This window comes from Apostichopus japonicus, chromosome 22, assembly GCF_037975245.1.
Source record: "Apostichopus japonicus isolate 1M-3 chromosome 22, ASM3797524v1, whole genome shotgun sequence".
Classification (NCBI taxonomy): Eukaryota; Metazoa; Echinodermata; class Holothuroidea; order Aspidochirotida; family Stichopodidae; genus Apostichopus; species Apostichopus japonicus.
The window spans coordinates 11,379,458-11,398,110 of NC_092582.1; the positions used below are offsets into that span (position 1 = coordinate 11,379,458).

At 36.3% G+C, this 18,653-nt stretch overlaps 1 protein-coding gene across 1 annotated transcript in view; it reads right to left on the reverse strand.

Moving 5' to 3' along the window:
• The window catches only part of LOC139964081 (uncharacterized), a 73,943-nt gene that overhangs the window by 39,653 nt on the left and 15,637 nt on the right, over positions 1–18,653 (reverse strand). The window contains exons 2-21 of the mRNA XM_071965432.1: positions 18,514–18,630; positions 17,946–18,113; positions 17,428–17,545; positions 16,803–16,970; positions 16,297–16,514; positions 15,327–15,504; positions 14,556–14,678; positions 12,894–13,037; positions 12,076–12,252; positions 11,007–11,180; positions 9,287–9,400; positions 8,461–8,580; positions 7,123–7,286; positions 6,396–6,554; positions 5,132–5,296; positions 4,441–4,722; positions 3,267–3,477; positions 2,689–2,919; positions 1,760–1,882; positions 1,090–1,313 (exon numbers count right to left, since the gene is read on the reverse strand). Coding sequence (XP_071821533.1) covers positions 1,090–1,313; positions 1,760–1,882; positions 2,689–2,919; positions 3,267–3,477; positions 4,441–4,722; positions 5,132–5,296; positions 6,396–6,554; positions 7,123–7,286; positions 8,461–8,580; positions 9,287–9,400; positions 11,007–11,180; positions 12,076–12,252; positions 12,894–13,037; positions 14,556–14,678; positions 15,327–15,504; positions 16,297–16,514; positions 16,803–16,970; positions 17,428–17,545; positions 17,946–18,113; positions 18,514–18,630 — 3,378 coding nt within the window. The remainder of the gene's footprint in view (positions 1–1,089; positions 1,314–1,759; positions 1,883–2,688; positions 2,920–3,266; positions 3,478–4,440; positions 4,723–5,131; positions 5,297–6,395; positions 6,555–7,122; positions 7,287–8,460; positions 8,581–9,286; positions 9,401–11,006; positions 11,181–12,075; positions 12,253–12,893; positions 13,038–14,555; positions 14,679–15,326; positions 15,505–16,296; positions 16,515–16,802; positions 16,971–17,427; positions 17,546–17,945; positions 18,114–18,513; positions 18,631–18,653) is intronic.

Consider the following 18,653-nt stretch of genomic DNA (forward strand, 5'->3'; position numbering starts at 1 on the left):
CCATAGAATGGTCAAAGTAGGAATTTTGAAATTACTATAAAATGTGACTCAGTTTCGGCTCTGTTTTGAAGGGTCAACTAAGTCGACGAACTATCATGATTGCCCTCCCCCCCCCCCCCTTCTCTGCCTGCTTGCGATTGTTTTTCCAAACACGTGTAAATAGTCGCTTATGATTAGTCGGAAAAGTTACGTCATCACCATAGAAACCTTTACTTCGAGGTTACCAAAATGTTTAGTCGTATAGCCTATGTACGGTGTTTATTACATTGTTTCCTCTACATATGATTTACCTCAATGGAGATACATATAAATCAACAGAAAAGTTGTGTAAATTAACCCAGACTAACTAGAAGCCTAGTCGCGCAATTCCTTCACGTATATTGTACCGATTCAGACTATTGCTGCTGTCATGTTTTGCGTCTTTTCATTCAAGACGCGTGAACTCGCGTCGTCACAGTTGATTTTAGTGTACCCATTCCACGAAACGAATTCCTATTTCAATAGAACGGCTGACGAATCTTAGATAACGTAAACACGAACCCAATGGAAAGTAGCGTATATGTATCATAAGTAAGGTCAACGTGTGATCCAAGCATTGGAAGTAAAGTTATGGCGTTTGGAATGAAACCTCGTTACTAGACTTAACTAAGTGTCACAAGTCAATCAACAACAAAAATTCATTTATTCAGCTTAACACCACGTTTCAGTGACGGACGTCAATGAACTCGTTCATGTTTTGACATTTTATGACCTATGGACCTTACCATTGTTCTGATTCCAGTGTATGTCTTCTAACTTCCTTGCGATGGTTATTACTAATGCTTACGTCACGAGCAATCTGATTGGCTGGAAACTCCGTATTTGCAAACCTGATTTTTTTTTTTGGGGGGGGGGGGAACAAATTCGCTGCCTCCTCCCCTTCTAACGTCCTCCCATCCCACCCAATCCCCGGTCTCCACCCTCACTGCTCACTAATTCGCTCTATTAAGTCTGAGATTGACCTTGTACCTGTTTTTATTTTTGCCCGTTGCCATGTATGTGTAAAAACACGTTCATACTATTCCATTTGAGTAAATATTATAAAGTTACCTTCGATGAGTTTACAAACTGAGCGGCAAATGCACTGAAGTACGTAGCATTGGTTACTTCCCCGTCGTCGTCAAGTAGTTTGGCTGTTCTTGCTTGTAACTGGAATATCTGTTCATCTTCGTTGCTAGGTAACACAAACCTGGCCATGGTGTACTCCCCTAGACCATTAAAGGTGTACTCATAACCATCCAAGGTGGTAAAATGAGGGTCCCTGTACATCCAACCTATAAACGAAAGAGAGTTATATCAACAAGTTTAATCAAAGGGCGAAGGAAATACACACATTTTAGTAAACAAGTTCTGTCTAAATGCAGTATCCTAGCTCTATGAAGAAATTTTACAATTAGAATAAATCCTCACAAAACTTGTGGTCATTGTTAAAAGTTGTTCATAGGTATAAGTAACTTTTATGTACATTAGATGTTCACAAAATTTAATTTGAATTAGTTTGGCCACCCTCTCCCACCCCCCCCCCCCCGCCCATTATGCAGCGAGTTTCCTACTCCAATGATCATATGCCTTCTTTCACAAAAATAGGTTTACAAAATTTGTGACTTGATTTATCAAGTTTATTCTCTTAGTTTGTACTTGGGGAAAATGGTAAAGTAAAATCGATACGTACAAGTCAACTAAATGATTTAAATAAGATATAAGATTTGTAAATTCTTACTCCATCGTGGCGGTCGGTAACCATCGCAATTTTGAACAGGTGGTCGTTTCTCCAGGTACATATCACAAAAGGCTTCATCGCCCGACAGTGCACAACAATGGTGTCTAGGCATTAGGTCGTTATCTGAAAATAAATAAAATTCGCCAATAAATGCATATTTTATCATTTTAAACAGAATGTAAATGCATATTACTGTAATGGGATATTCCGGTGGCAGCACGTCTCCTGGCTCGATATATTAATTTAATATTTTTAAGGATAAGATTTTCTTCTCTTCTGCAAGTGTAGCAAAAAATTGTTCTCCGCACATTTCAGTGCACGCAAGAAATTCATCCACCAGGGTGTGAACAAGAGTTAGACAACTATTTTATTGCTCCTTTGGAAATTTTCAAAACAGAACGAATGATTGTTTTTTAATTAACAACAAATTGTTTCAACTGAATAACTATCTAGAGAACGTGGTGGCCAATTGCAGGCTAAGGCGTCGAACTGGTGATCCAAGGATTGCTGGTTCGATTCCTGCCTAGTTCATTACGTTGTGTCCTTGTGCAAGATGCTTTATCTCACTTGCCTCTCTCCACCCAGGGGTTAAATGGGTACCTGTGAGGTAACTTGTCATTGGGCGCAGTGTTTAACTGCTGCAGGCTGGAGGGATTGTCTCTGGGACAGGTTAACATTGACCAGGGGTAATAAAACGTCTGTAAAGCGCTTTGAGACCTATCGCTGGTGTTAAGCGATATATAAAAATTCAAATATTATTATCATATTAATCTATAATAAGGGGTTTAACAAAAGTTCGCAGCGCTGTTAGCGGTTATTTCCATATATGAGGTTATATGTGACAATTATACTACGATATTTAACTACTTGAAAAAACATATCATATACATTGGAAAATATTTAAAAAAAAGTAGTTATTAAATTCTAACCAAACCAGTCATCATAATTGGTAGGTGTGGCATAGTAGTTCAGGTTGTACATATATCGTTCTGCTACGCTACTCTGAATTTCGCTCTCATAGCCTCTTATCAGCGAATAGTCACTCTGCCGGTAACAACACATGTTTCCTTTGTATAATCCCCATATCCACCAAAGCGGGTTCGGGTCAGAGAACCACCAGGAAGGAAACGGAAGAGTAGGCTGCATACATATCTCCGTAGCTAATACCAAAGAGAAAAAACATTAATAAGTAAGCACTGACGTCAAGTTAAGGAATCTTATATAGTATTGTTAAACAAATCTGAAAGAAAAGAAATGATCGTATTCTGATTAGGTTAGGTCTAAGATATAAAAAATACGACTGTTTTCCTTTCAATGGAAGAGGGTGTTTCAGTGGAAAGGGGGGAGAGGGCAGGGTGGGGGGGGGGGGGGTACAAGGGGGCTTATCCATATTATTATTTATTATCTGTTACCTGGTTATCACCTGGTGTGCCCCTTTATTATAGTATATGTTTAGACAAGAGGACAAGAGAGAGGATAAAATTGGCTGAAATTGCAAATTGCTTACCCATAGCATCGTCGATAACTGTTTGGAAATCTAGTCCAACTTTTTCCTGCCATTTAGAGGGAATACCATAGTAGTCTACAGAATAACCCCTATAAGACCATATGAACCTCCGATCGCGAAACGCCTGGTCGTAAGAGCAGGGACAAGGGTCAAACCGACTCGTCCAGTCTGCTGGATCTTCTCCTTCCTCATCATACCAATCCAGACAGATCTTTTTTATTTTACAGAGAAAGAAAAGCCAAATCAGAAAAAATAACAATTAAACATGTTTTACTGTTGCTTTTAGTGAATACATTTCATATGTTACACACCAACTTTCAAGTGTGACTTCAGACATAGGCCTATATACTTAGTCCCTATAATTTATCATAACTCAAGATAAAAACCAAACATTGGAGTGTCCAAATAATACATACAATTCTCCTGTTCATGTTTTTCCTGATTCTCCAACGTTAACATTTTCCAGTGACGTAGGATGCTAGCAAAAGGTGAAGGGGCAGGAAAAACCCTGTAAGGTCAGAGGTCATTACCAAAAGAATATTAATTTTGCAGATGGGACAGAAAATTTGAGTCCATTTGAAGCCCAAAATTTCGACAGTTCTTTTCAACTGTATGAATTATAGTGTCTCATCATTGTTTGGACTTTTCCTGTGAAAAGTTCGACTTTGTTAGAGAAAGTTCAACAAAACGAAATTCGAAATTTATACGTTTTTTTTGAGGTAACTGAACGACCATTTTGCCTATCATTTCTTTCGCTGAAAAAAAACAAAGAACTAGCTAAGTTGTTTAACACCCTTTTGAAGCACATTCCTATTTGAAAATTTGAAGGGCAGAAACATATACGCCTACCCCTTCCATTTTCAAAACTGGGGAACAGAGCCTCTTCACTCTGCCCACCCCTCTTGTCCCTATGCTCCTATTTATGTTAATCCATTGGAATATTATTTTAAGGTTAATATTGGTGATGACTTGGTGGTTCCTCAGTACCGGTCTAAATATTAATCAACTGTTTTATAAATTCTAATAACTCAACACAAAGTGCTGGTTTTATACTCAACTACAGCGTATAGTTTGATATCAGCTACAAATCTTTTGTCATAAAGATTTAATATAAAATATTTAAGTTTCTAAAATCTAAATGAATTATCGGAGTAATATTTTTTTTTAATCAAACCTGTTTTGAATTGATGACTGATTCAGTATTACTCTCCAACCTGTGGATCCATCTCCCCTTTAGACCTGTGTTACCTTCTTCTTGGTCTGGTCTATATTTTTGTTCCCTACTCCAGCCGTCATGAACATTTTCAAAACCTTCTGAGAATCCTAAGTTATATCCAATGATGATATTGTTATTTGGCAAAGCAAAATAATTCCACGTCATCATTCCTTCTTGGTAATTGAACAAAGTAAAACTGTATCTGCTGTCAGTAGTGATCACTGCTTGATATGTGTTCGTCTGAAAAGAATTTTAAAAACAAAGCAAAATGTATTTGGGTTTTGAATTCAATGTCCCATCAGCTAATTCTTCAAAGACAGGGGATATCAAATCGAACATATTTTAAAACAGAAGAGTATAGTGGGGTTTTTCATCCAGGAGAAATCCACGGTTTTTTCTTTATCAGAAATGGTCTTTATAAATCGTGGAAAAATCCAAAACGAGCTAAAAAATCAAATCAATAAACAAAAACAAAACAAGACAAGATAATACAGTGTAACCATGTGAAGGGTATTAAGAAATAAGTCATATATACGTTTTATTCTACATAAACATGTGGCTACTTAGCGTTATAAATTGACTGTCTTCCATGGCGATTACTGAAACTTATTACGTCGTAGTTTATTTCTGTCGCGTACTAAATACTTACCGTGGGCGTTCCCAATGCTTGCATATTATACCAAGTGACAACCAATGCCCAAGTCGCTACAAATGTTTCCCCGTTGAGTAGTTTGGCGTCATTGACCTGTCGTGAAACTTCATCAAGAAGTACAGATGTTTCAGCTGGTGTACCCACTAATCGCCTTTCATACACCTAATTTGTACAAACAGAAAGTTGTATATATCACCTTCATTTCATTAAAACAAAAAATCCCCCCCCTCTTATATTTGGTATCCAAATCTTCCGGTCTTGTCAACCGAATTACTGGGTACTATTCAAAATTACTTGCTTAGTCTAATAATTATGTTCTATTATTAGACTAAGCGTTGCATTTAAATCGGAAATGTAAAGAAAAAGTGTTCTTCATTTTTTTCTTCAAATGATGTAATTTTAGTTAACAATTACTAAGAGAATGTAATGTAGGCTATTGTTATCGGTTATTATACAACACCTAATTGTATTCTGGTCATTTGATTGGTCATTTACTCGTTGATTGCATGCAAAATCCGCTCTATTCCACTCTATGAAATAGAACCATGGGTTATACTTTTTTGGTAGCCCTTTTTTTCAATGGTAAGAGAGCAGAGAAACCTGTCTGTTCAAAACAATCTGTTGCATGAGTGCATTTTACCCATCTTAATATAATATGTTGTATAAAACAAATAATGAATGGTTTCCATTCGTTATTTGCGCCTCGTTGAATGGAACATTCCATCTTTCAACTCATGAAATATTTGCACTATTTATTGCACGAATGGAAACCATTCATTATTTGTTTATTATACTATATCGCATTGTCATATAAATGTTACCAAATTGAAGCAAAAAAGTCGATCAAAGAAGAAGAAGATATGATTTTATATAAAGGTGATCTAGAATCACCTGTTTCTTACGGAGGCGTCAATAATATATCTACCGGGTCCTCCTCTTACAATAGGCTCTTAATATAAGACTTCACATATTTTCCGGCCCCATATTTTCTCGGGCCGCAGAATTGACCCAGGCAAGAAGCTGAAGACCACTGCATGGGTACTTCCCCCTTCTCGTCAAGCCAGTTTTGCTTATTAAAAAATGAAATCGGTAACTGAGGTCAAAGGTCAATGGCGTATTAAACCTGAAGTATGGTATAGGCATGTTATGGCCACGGGACATATAGCTATTGTTTAGCATTTTCAATGAGAAAGAAAAGGGAAAAACCAAACAGAAAAGTTTGTAGTCAAATCGTTGCTTCTCTTCGAACTGCCTGACTTACGTGATAATATACTTCACCGTTTTTGTTGATGATTGCATCCGCCCAGAATGGAGCTACACACATAATTTCTTCAGAACCAGTGAATTGTGGATATGGATAGCTGTAGACTAATTTATCTTCGTTTTCTTTTGTAAAAACAATTAATCCATTGTCTACAATCTAAACGTAAAGAAGAGAACACATCAAGGCCATTTTTTTATTTACCGTGTGTGGGGCTATTGTAAAGGTATGTAGCTTATGTTCCATAATTGTTCATCCAATTATCTGTTAATTACGTATTCTATTGTGTTTTTTCCCTTTTTCAAACCGTGAGTAATATGACAATGTAAATATGGCAAAATATACCATAGATTCCATATTATTAAAGACATATACATTGTTATTTTTATTTATTTTATTATATTTTCAGGTTTTTTTTAGTGGCTTTATTTGTTTGTAGTTAGTAATTTGATGTGTATATAAACATATACACACATACAAACACCTCCCATGCCCTGCCCCCTACCGCTCCCGCACACAGGCGTGTGTCATACATTCAGATTGAGGACCCCATTGTACGAATCTATACGAACTCTTAACTTTAACAATACCCCTGAACGATAGAGTTCATCTGAGGACATGTGATTCTTTTCAAATGACTTCTGAGGACCTTGTTCAAGTCCTCGGTCTGAATGCAAATCAAGTACACAATCTAACACACACGCACACACGCAAGAGGGATACTCACATAAAGACTATAATAGAATTCACTTCCTAGCGGGAAACCTGTCGTTGGTCTGATGGTTGGCGATGCTAAATCCAGAAACGTGTTTCTTTGTTTATTTGTTATTACTGCCGTCTTCGTTAGTTCTTCATCTCCATTTTCTTCTCCGAAGGGAAATAATATTTCCTCTGTAGAAAAGTGAATATAAAAATGTATCACTTTCTATATACATATATGCCACGTTCTTATTTCAATAACTTGACAAATTCTCAACACAAATCGACGAATACCTTAATTGTTTGTTCTGATAGAAATGGATTTTTTTGTTCCTGCTAGGAATGTGCGTTTATTAGATTGAAGTGTAATTCTCGTTATGTGTGATTGTTGCAGATGGATTTCAAACAGGACAAAAGTGATTGGTTTTTCATCGAATGGAGTATATGATCACTTAAATTCCTTCAATTCATATTTATAACTAATTAATTTACAGCTAATACCTTTGATAAAGGCTGCTAAGAAGACGGTATTTATACATTTTTTAAAAATCAGTATGTTGTTTTGAATTTGTTACAATAGATTATATAGTTGCAATAACGAAAAGGCTTTCAAACTTTGGCACCACAGTAATACAAATTATAGGTATATCAACTTAAATATATGTTCATATATAATATTAAACCATGCATTAATTTGATAGTTTCTTCTTGCTACGAAAATGACAGATGCCTTGAATGGCCACCATGTTAGCTATAACCAGTGGGAGGTAGCTTTTCCCCCTTGAGAACTTCAAAGACCACACCACTTTGGCCACTTATAACATGTAAGTCAACTGGACATTTATGCTACCATGCATATCCGATTGCAGCTAGATCGAAACTCAACTTAAAAACTGTAAAACGATGATGTAAAACAGTCCCCCGATACCAAGGGAGGGATAATCCCAACAAGTTTTCTGTAGTGACACTCAGGCGTAATTGTGCGTTCCCGTCACATTTGGCGATTTCAGCACCACTGAACATTGATCTGACATCTGCCCTTCCCCACCCACTCCCGCCTCCTCCTTCTCTTCCCCGCCTCCTCCAACCCCTTCCCCGCCCCCATTTCACAAAGCCGTGGTCCTCCATAACACTTCCAGAAACAGAGGAGGGTTAACGTAGAGAGATTAAAATATGTCTCAGTAAAGCAAAACGCTTTTGAGGGTGGCAATTTTATTACATTTTTAAATTGACCAATGGTGACCACTTTTTGACTTATTTTTGCATATTTTTGGGAGTCAATACTGATGATCCTTAATCAAACTGTCTCTTCACTGAGGATATCGTAGACTCAAATCAGTCTTTGAAATGTTTTTTAATGGATTACCGGAGCAGACATATCCATTTCCGCTGTAACCAGTTTTACAGGTGCATTCTACGGTACCGACGCCATCGGTACAGTTAGCATTAACGTGACAAGTGTTGTTCGGAAAGCAGTTATCCGGATCTAGCAAGGAGGAGAAAAAAGAGTTACGTTTAGTAAACCTAGAAATGATGGATCCTGGGGCAGGCAGGACTCCACGTATGAAGTATTAATTTCTCCTGATCTGTTCTTTATGAAAATTACAAATACATTTTGCTTTTTAATCCTTATCCAGGTCGCTCATTGAACAGCGGGCTTCGAGGGGTGTATCGTCCTAATCGCCGTTTCGACAGGCCTAGATCGTAAATTGAAACTGTAAGATGTTGTTGAGTGCATAACACACAGTCAAGGAAAGGTTTTATCAGGATATATATTTCACATTTAGTCAACCATACTTGGATCTAAAAGATCAGTTTAGCTACTAAATTTATTTTGATATGTTGAAAGACCTTGCAAAAAAATTGCTATAATTCCACGTTGTATATCTTTAACACTTCTTTTATTTGCTTTATTGCTCCCTCTCTCCCTTAAAGTTACCCTTTAAGGACGAAAATAATACGACAACAAGGGGTTTCAACTACTAATGTAGGTTGTTGATCTCTTTCACATAAATATTATACATTGTCTGTCATAGGAATAACAATTTAATCTGCTATTACAATGGAAAGTTTTAAGTGAAATTTCGTGTTCCATTGTAAGCCTTTATAATATAAAAGCTATCAAACTAAGTTATTCAGAGAAAAAACAAACAAACAATAAAAATTGTTATTAAAACAGAGCATTCTCTTACTTGTTTCACAGTTGTCTCCCTCATATCCAACGGGACATAAACATCTGTAGTTGTCCACCAAGTTTACACACGTGCCACCGTTCTCACATGGCCCTGAGACACACTCATCAATATCTAAAACCAAAGAAGAAAAAAAAACGATAAAATTAAATCGTTATGGATTGTATGCTACATATTATAAGAATCATAAAAATATATTCACCCCCCCACCCACCCACCCATCAGACACATCTTAAAAGAGTAAACCTGACATTGTAAGCCAAGAAGGGGTGTTAGCTCAGTGGTTAAACGCCGGTGCCTTCCAATCATAAGGTCCCCGGTTAGAGTCACTCCAAGATTAATGTATGTCTTCCAGTTACAGAGTTGTTGACAATTGACAATTCATAATCATGGACGTTAAATATGAATCTAAGAGACTGACTTCGGTCAGCTTGTGGCTTTGATAAGCCAATGAGGCTTCTTCGCGAGTTCCTGCTTGCAGGAGGATCTAAAATACATACATACATACAAGAACGAGTCAGTATCGGCATGACTATATCACATGACATTTAGCAACTGATTTATCAAATCTCTGAACACATGTTCTCATGTGTAAGAAACATTTCCAACCCAGTCCCGATGTGAACTCGGATGTATGATAGATCATTCAGCAGCGAGTTAACTTGGTCATACGTTTAAAACGCTTTAACACCGATGGGGTCAAAGTACCCCTTACTGATAAACCACGAGGCTTCTGAAATTCAAATACGAATTTCGCAAATTGAAAGAAAGTAAACATTAAGGTTCAATTATTAAGTTACATCAAATATGTTTCTGTATGTTATTTTTACAGTCTGTTAAATCAAAGAATGCCCTTTGGAATTCATAAACTTAATCACGTGTAAACAAAAAACAAAAAAACACCGATACATATGATATGATTATTGTGAAAGAGATTAGACATATCTTCACACGTCACGATTTCATGTGGGCGAATAACCTGAGAATGCCGACATTGTATAAACGTATTTTATCATAACGCAAAAATCAGTGAAACCCACTCGAGAATTGATTGAAACTGTATCTCAAACACTCAAGCGCTACTTATAATCCTATTGTTAATAGACTGCCAATGACAACAGAGTCAAACAAAGATAAGGACACTGTACAAGTATTTATATAATGAGGTTACTATCTGAAATCTTGAGCGCATAGAAACTCATGATATTTATTACAATAATTAAGTATTTGCGGTTATTAGATAGATGTTGTAAGTGCGTGAGTAAATATATATATATATATATATATATATATATATATATATATATATATATATATATATATATATATATATGTATGTATATATATATATAGATAGATATAAGCAAGTGCAGAGTAAATGAATAAGTAACTCAATTAGTCCTACATTACTGGAGCCAATAGCAGGTCATTGCATGTTTGCAGTCAACGATTACAATAAGTGAAAAAAGGGGTATAAATATGAAAAAGCCGCAGATGAAATTACCAAAAACAATAAAAAAGATGACCCTATACACAGGGGATGATCTGAGTCACCCCACAAAGACTGCGACTTTGCACCCATATTATGAATTGCTACACGTGAGCAAGTTAAAGAAGAGGGAAGGAGTACTGGGATGGGGAGGGGGAACAACTGAAGGAGGTTACAATTTAAGGTTTAGTACTGATAATCATTAAAAAACTCAAGTTAGGAAAAATTTACCTATGCATTTGATATTTGTTTCGCTGACTCCTCCTTCATTACAGGTTACTGTTCGATTAGGATCAGGCTCGTAACCCTTCTCACACTGTACATTGAGGGTTTCGCCATGTTTGAATTCAACGCTTTCATCATCCCATCCGCCATGGTAAGGAGGATTTGGTTTTGTGCAGTCAGCTGTGAAAAACAAATATGCATATATGCATATGTGTATGTATATATATATATATATATATATATATATACCCCCAAAATAAAGTCAAGACTAAGATGAAAGAGAGATAGCTTTTTAGTACACCTCCTGACGATTGCTAGTAAGCATGAAACTCTGAGTAGAGGTCTGGCTGCAAAATTCAAAATTTACTTTACGCTCTTCTTCATAACGCGGAATTGAGCACTCTGTCGTGTTCTACTTGGAACATTTTATACACTTCTATATATATATATATATATATATATATATATATATATATATATATATATATATATATATATATATATATTTTATATATATATATATATATATATATATATATATATATATATATATATATATATATATATATATATATATATATATACACACATATATATATAGCCTATGTCACGGGTAAGGTAAAACTATTCGACTGGACAACGTAAATCCTCGGATGGCGTGTGTCTTTTGTATGAGCTTTATTTGGTCCTCGTTACCAGGGGCAAAAGCCCTGAAACAAAACGTAAAATGTACGCATCGTATAAACAAATATTTCACACAAATAAGACGTTACATCGGCAATAGGAAACATATCAAACATGCACGATAGTCGTTAGACTTGCGTCAAGCATACTCGTGACAGCCTATATTATTTATGTGATATTATTATTATATTATATTATGTTATTGATTTATACATTTGATTGATTACCAAGACCATGTTGAAGAATGTCACGATCAACCACTAATATGCTTTACCGACTTTTAGCACAGTTGGGAATTTCACTTTCCGATGTTTGCGATTGGAGAGACATGTGACTCAATATTGTCTTTCATTTTCTGTTGATAAATCGGATAATTTAAGTTTAGACTTACCAAGACATTCAGGTACATTGTCGTTCCAGGTTTGATTAGTACAGTATAACATATCTTCTCCGACTAAGCTGTAACCTGCTTCGCAACTAAAGGTCACATTGGTACCGTCTTTGTACGTTGCTCGGACTGGTTCTATCAGTAGCGGCGAGTTTGAAGACATCGTCATAGTACATCGTGCTGAAATTATAACGGTAATCGCTTGAGTTATATCATGGAATGGTCAGATTACACCTTACAAGTATATTTCTAGTTTCTTCAAGTTGTCATTACGGTTGAATGACGATGAATATGAAATAATATTTCTAATTTAGACGGATATTCAGGTAGCAGTAAAGGTCGTTAATGTAAGAAATGTAAGAGCATCAGTCAATGGTTGCATCACGATGAAGGATTTGCTTCGCAAAGATATTTTTTTTTTACTCACGTTAAATTTCGCCGAAAAAAAAAGGAGAGGAGCTATGAACTGAATCTAATACATCATAATATCAATAAATAAGCTGTTCAGAATGAAATTTTCTGTTCTTCTTTTTTCAAATTTCTTTAGATCCTTTCATATTTAATGATAACATTGCAATAATATAAATGCGAATAACATTTAATATGTATTCATAATTTATGATGCAGATGGGTGCACTTGATATGCCAGGTTAATTACAGAACATTTCAGTTCAATGATAGGGCAACAGTAATGTTTCATATGAAAGTTGAACAAGTTAAAAGAATATTAATGACAATAATTACACATATTATACTTGCCTAATTTTCAAAGTGAGTTTGGTAAAGATGATTATTTGAAAATGAAAAAGAGATTCACTTACTCGCACAAATCTCTTCTCCTTCGTCATAGTTGTCAACACAATCATCCTCCCAACCATCACAGAACATATATTCTGGGATGTAAACACCGTTCGGACATTGTTCATATCCGGCTTGAGGACAATACTCGGCCTTCTTTGCCTCATCTGAAGATAAAAAACATGATCATCGCAAATAGAAAATTACATTTTCTGTTAAGAAATAATGATCTATCAATCAATGATAGCGTGATACAGAAGTTAAGAGACATTTCATTTTGCACCGCTTGCCTTTGAATGATTTACCTTTAAAGAAAACATGTTAGTAGGGCTTAACAAAGAGACATGGACATGTGGGTTGTGGTGGCGGGGGTAGGGAATGGGGATTGGGGGGTTATGGGGGGTGGGCAGTGGGTCTGCTCATAACATAAACAAGTTGGGCGACATTGGACAATAAGCTTCATTTTGTGCCTCATCAGGAGATATATAAATGTCATCGCAAATAAAATAACTTATGACCTCGTCTCATATAATCATAGTCTATCAACCTAATACAAATACCAAACTCGACAGACGTTTTAAATTCGTCACACTTGCCCTTGAGTGATAGCTTCAAGTTTCAAGATATTTGATTAAATATAAATACAGATTGGGCGTGTGCAAAGATTTCGTTAACAAAACAAATTCGAGATATTTTAGGAGGGCTCTATAATCACATTAATGAGATTAGGATATGGGTATGAACACAGTTAAACCCATTGTTAACATTGTACAATGCACACTTTGTTTTTGGTTTCGGTATAGATTCCTTTATTATAAAATAGAGTACAGCTGTGAAGAGTGCGTTCACTGTCTAAACCACTTAAAAAAAATGAAGCCACGAAAATTGCGGATATGAAAATGAAGTGACGAAAATTGTGGAAATAAAAATGAAGTGACGAAAATTGTGGACATAAACAGTTGACATGGAATTCAACTAAAAATACAATTTCGCTTAATATTCTCGACATGCCCTTCTACTAAGATACTACACAGATACTACTAATGATACTACAAAGATGCTACACAGATACTACACATGATACTACACAGATACTACATATGATACTACAAAATATTACACATGATACTACAAAGATACTATACAGATACTACACATGATACTACACACGATACTACACATGATACTACACAGATACTACACATGATACTACAAAGATACGACACATGATACTACACATGATACTACAAAGATACTATACAGATACCACACATGATACTGCACATGATACTACACAGATACTACACATGATACTACACAGATACTACATATTATACTACAAAGATACTACACATGATACTACAAAGATACTATACAGATACTACACAGATACTACACAAGATACTACACATGATACTACACATGATACTACACAGATACTACACACGATACTACAAAGATACTACACATGATACTACAAAGATACTACACAGATACTACACATGATACAACAAAGATACGACACATGATACTACAATGATACTACACATGATACTACACATGATACTACAAAGATACTACAATGATACTACACAGATACTAAACAACTTTTGGTTAATATAGATTAGAACAAGGTTACTATACATGCATCGTTTGCTGTTTTTTCGGTCTCAGTTTTAACTTACAACAACAGTACTCCTCTAATTCGTCGGATTCATCAGGACAGTCTGGTGTGCCATCGCATGCTCTGTCACTAGAAATGCAACTCAGGTCTTTACACGTAAATGGATCATTAACTTCACATGGACCTGAAAGAAAAAGAAAGAAATATATTTCGTATTCCTATGACGAACTATCTAAGGAAGAATTTCCAAATGCCATAACATGTTGACAGTTTGTTACTACACACTTATTCCAACATTTACCGGTCTTTACAGCGACATTTTTTGCTTGTGGTTTATGTTTCATTTCGTTTTCGAGCTGTTTCATTTTCGATTGTTTTTGTCGATAATGTAATCCTACAATATTTATACATTTAATTATTTTTACTTTACATTTTAAACTGAAATAATGAAAAGCACTCAAAATGTTTTAAAAATTAGATAACAATTTACGTTTGATATGGAATTATCGTGAGTGATTGAAAGAGTATCGTATGGACGACAGGGGATTGGAATTAGCATAAATTAATTAATTAATTAATTAATGTTTAATATTTGAGGGGGGGGGGTGGAGGGGACATTACAAGTCCAGGCATGTGTCACTTAGTATGATCATTTGAAATCCTAAGTGTGGGTAAAAAGTGACAGAAATTGAACACCAAAATCGAAATACTAGGGGTGGGTGGCATTCATTGCAAACATCTTTCTTTGAAGCATTTTAATTTTAAATTAAATGTTATTTAAAAAAATAGAGAGGAAAAAAAAAGGTTATGGCTGAAGCAAAACTGTCTATACCTAAACAAGTGAATCCATCGCCTTTATATCCATCATTACAGATACAGGCATGACTTCTTCCGACAGCGGTGCAGGTTGCTGTCAACTTTGCGCACGTCACCGACACATTCGTCACGGCCCCGTCTTCGTTACAGGTATAACGTTCATTACATCCGGAATTCATAAATGTTTCGTTTTTCTACATGAGAACAAAAGAAAAGAAAACTGAGAACCTTGAAGTTGTCATTAGTATGGAATTGACTTGACAGGAGGATTGGTGTACACCGTCCAGCTTTAATTCCTTTTTATACAACCCCCCCCCCTCGCCTCGCCTCGCCACAACTCATCTCACACACCCTCCCCATCCCTCGAATTCATTCCTTAGATTCTACTTATTGTGTACTGACTAAATCTAAATTTGCTGTTCAGATTCCAGGCGAACTTTTTTGTTGTCATTGAAGGATTGCTAATTAATATTTTGATTGTCAAAACCTTTAAATGTGGGTTGGATCGGAGTGGTTGGTGGGGTGGGTGGGGTGGGATGGGAGGGAGGAAATGGTTGGTATGCTATTCGTAGAGCCAGAGGTGGTCGAGAGCAGTTCCGAGACATTTATATCAAGGGCCTCCTATGTTTGCACTCTTCATTGTTTCTTACGAATACAATGAAATGAACAATACAGAATTCTTTACCTATATATATTTTCTTTGGGTGACCTAATTTTGACTCCGGGGTTTGTGATTGCTCCCCCACCCCCCCCCCCCCCCCCTCACTTCTGATTACCATACTTCCCTAACCACACCATTCTATCGTGAGGCCTAAGTAGAGCACACTCGCAAAAATATGTAAAAGTTATTTGGTATAGTGTAAAAGCAGTAAATTGCGGTGGTAAAGGCGGTGCAGCATGTGGGGTTATAAAGCTGAATGACAACAGTTAAAGCTTCATTAAATATCTCGAGTTTAATTTTTCTCCTCTTATAGTCTGTGCAGTACCTTGAGATAAATTCCATCGTGCATACAGCCACATTCACTGATGGGAGTGCATACGTCACCATTCCAAACGTCACCGTTCTGACAATAGCACCCTTCCGCACCAATGTTACTGCCACAGGATGTAGGTTTATCCTCCCCAATATGATATGGACAAGAATCTGGACAAAACGGTCCGTTCAGCTGGTAGACAGAATTAGAATTGCCAGGACAATCGAGGTCTAAAAGTTGAGAGAGAGAGAGATATAAAATAATGGAAATAACCGTTTAAAGAAGAAGAAGAAGTTTTATAAGTTAAAGTTTTTTTTTTACTGTTTCTTCTTTTCACCAAGATATCGATTTATTAGGAATTAATACAACATGTACAATTTGGTTGTTGGACCGTCTACTCTTGTCTTGATATCGGTCATGATGCAGGGTCCAAGTAGAAGGAATAAAGTCACATTTCGTACCAAGTGAGTCCAAAAGAGTTAACCTCTGGCAATACACACGAGGAGGTAAGAACTTACCGCAAGATGCAAGTGTTCTCCAATCTTCTAGTGGGAAGCCTTCCCGTTGGCATTGCTGAGCAAACGCAGCCAGTACTCCACAAACCGACGCATCACAATCAGCCTCCACTTTACAAGCGTCTTGATAGAACTCTCGGTTAGTAACACCTCCACAGTTTCTAAAAGGCCCTTTGTTATAAAAAATTAATATATAAAGAAAAAGAAAAAGCGAAAAAAGGGTTCAGTACAAATCACACAACCGAAACTGGCCAAATTGTCACATCAAGTCTTTTCATAAGACGGGACTTTTGTTTGTCTAAAGGTTGTCCTAAAAGGAACTTTGATGTTGATAAAGTTGTGATGTATTGTGTTGTGAAGATTTAATTTGACATGTACAGTGCATGTATACTAACCGGGCGCGAAGCAAGGTAGGCTGTGTTGGGTGAGTATCCCCGTCCTCATTCAACCTTCCCCCATCCTTAGCCCCTGTAAAATCCTGGATCCAACCATGCATTATCCACGTTCATTATTACACAGTTAGGCTTTACTGTATCTCACTCTTTGCACGATTTTTATTTCGTGAATATTCAACAGTATATGCAAATAAGTAGGAAAGTTGTTACTTTGTGATGTGGCATAAACATACCTGACGGATCAGAAATAATTGAGCATTCGGCTGGTTGTCCTTCGGAGACGGAGCATATTCGGTAATTGTCATCATAGTCACTCACAGCCCATGACTTTATGAATTCCTGCTTTGATTCCTGTTGAATATTATCACATGAATACGTAAATAAATCAACAGAAAAGTAGAAAATATAATAACGAAGCTTGCGTTCACCAATGAGCCGGATAAACGTGTAAATTATGTTATCTGAATCGTACTAAAAACGATCAAGATTCATCCATTCATCCATCCATCCCTCCATCCCGCCATCCCGCCATCCCTCCGTTCCTCCGTCCCCCTGCCCTCCATCCTTCCATCCCCTCATCCTTCCATCCTTCCATCCCACCACCCCTCCACCCGTCCACCCATCCATCCATCCATCCATCCATCCACACTCATATACAAACATACATACTTATTCACACACTAGTACATATACATTGAAATGCTAAAAGAATAAATATCATCTTTCAACAGCTTTCAGTGAGTATACTCACAATTTCTCCGGTATTACTGGTATATTCATCGAGAGCATTGTCGTTAGGTGTCCCGCAAAGACCAGCTGCTGATGAGTAGTCTTTGAGCTCATCCTTTGGAAGAGTAATAACCGTCCATCCTCCATTTTGATCATATAGGATCTTTTCACCGTTGGGTGCTTGGATGATCTACACAAGAAGATATACTTATATTATTTATCTTGAATACGATGATGTTTTTTTTGTTATAAATCTTCTACACTGTGTCAACAATGACATCCCGTAACAACACAGATCATTAGATTGACTAAATAGATTCTTTCATCAAGTATATGACGGAAGTAGTCCATAAATTGTTCAACATCTGATTTGCTCTTCTGAGCCAAATTTTTTAATTTGGAGGAAGAAATATTTTCTTTTGAAATGAAACAGAATACCTTTAGTTTTGATCAATTGCTGTATCTGTTTGTTGAATAATTGGTATATTTGTTAAAGTTGCAGACCAGCCTAACTTTAAGTATAACATCATAGAAATTATACAACACTGAGTTAATGATGTTTTAGTACAGTGATATGTCTCTCTACTCACCGTTTGAGTACCAGCCTTGTGTACATAAAGGGAGTTACTATCATCCAAACTTATCGATAGTGGTAAATATACAGAGATATCATCTATTAGGACATCTTCTCCTCTTAACAAAATTTCCTGTAAAAAAGAAAGAAAGACAA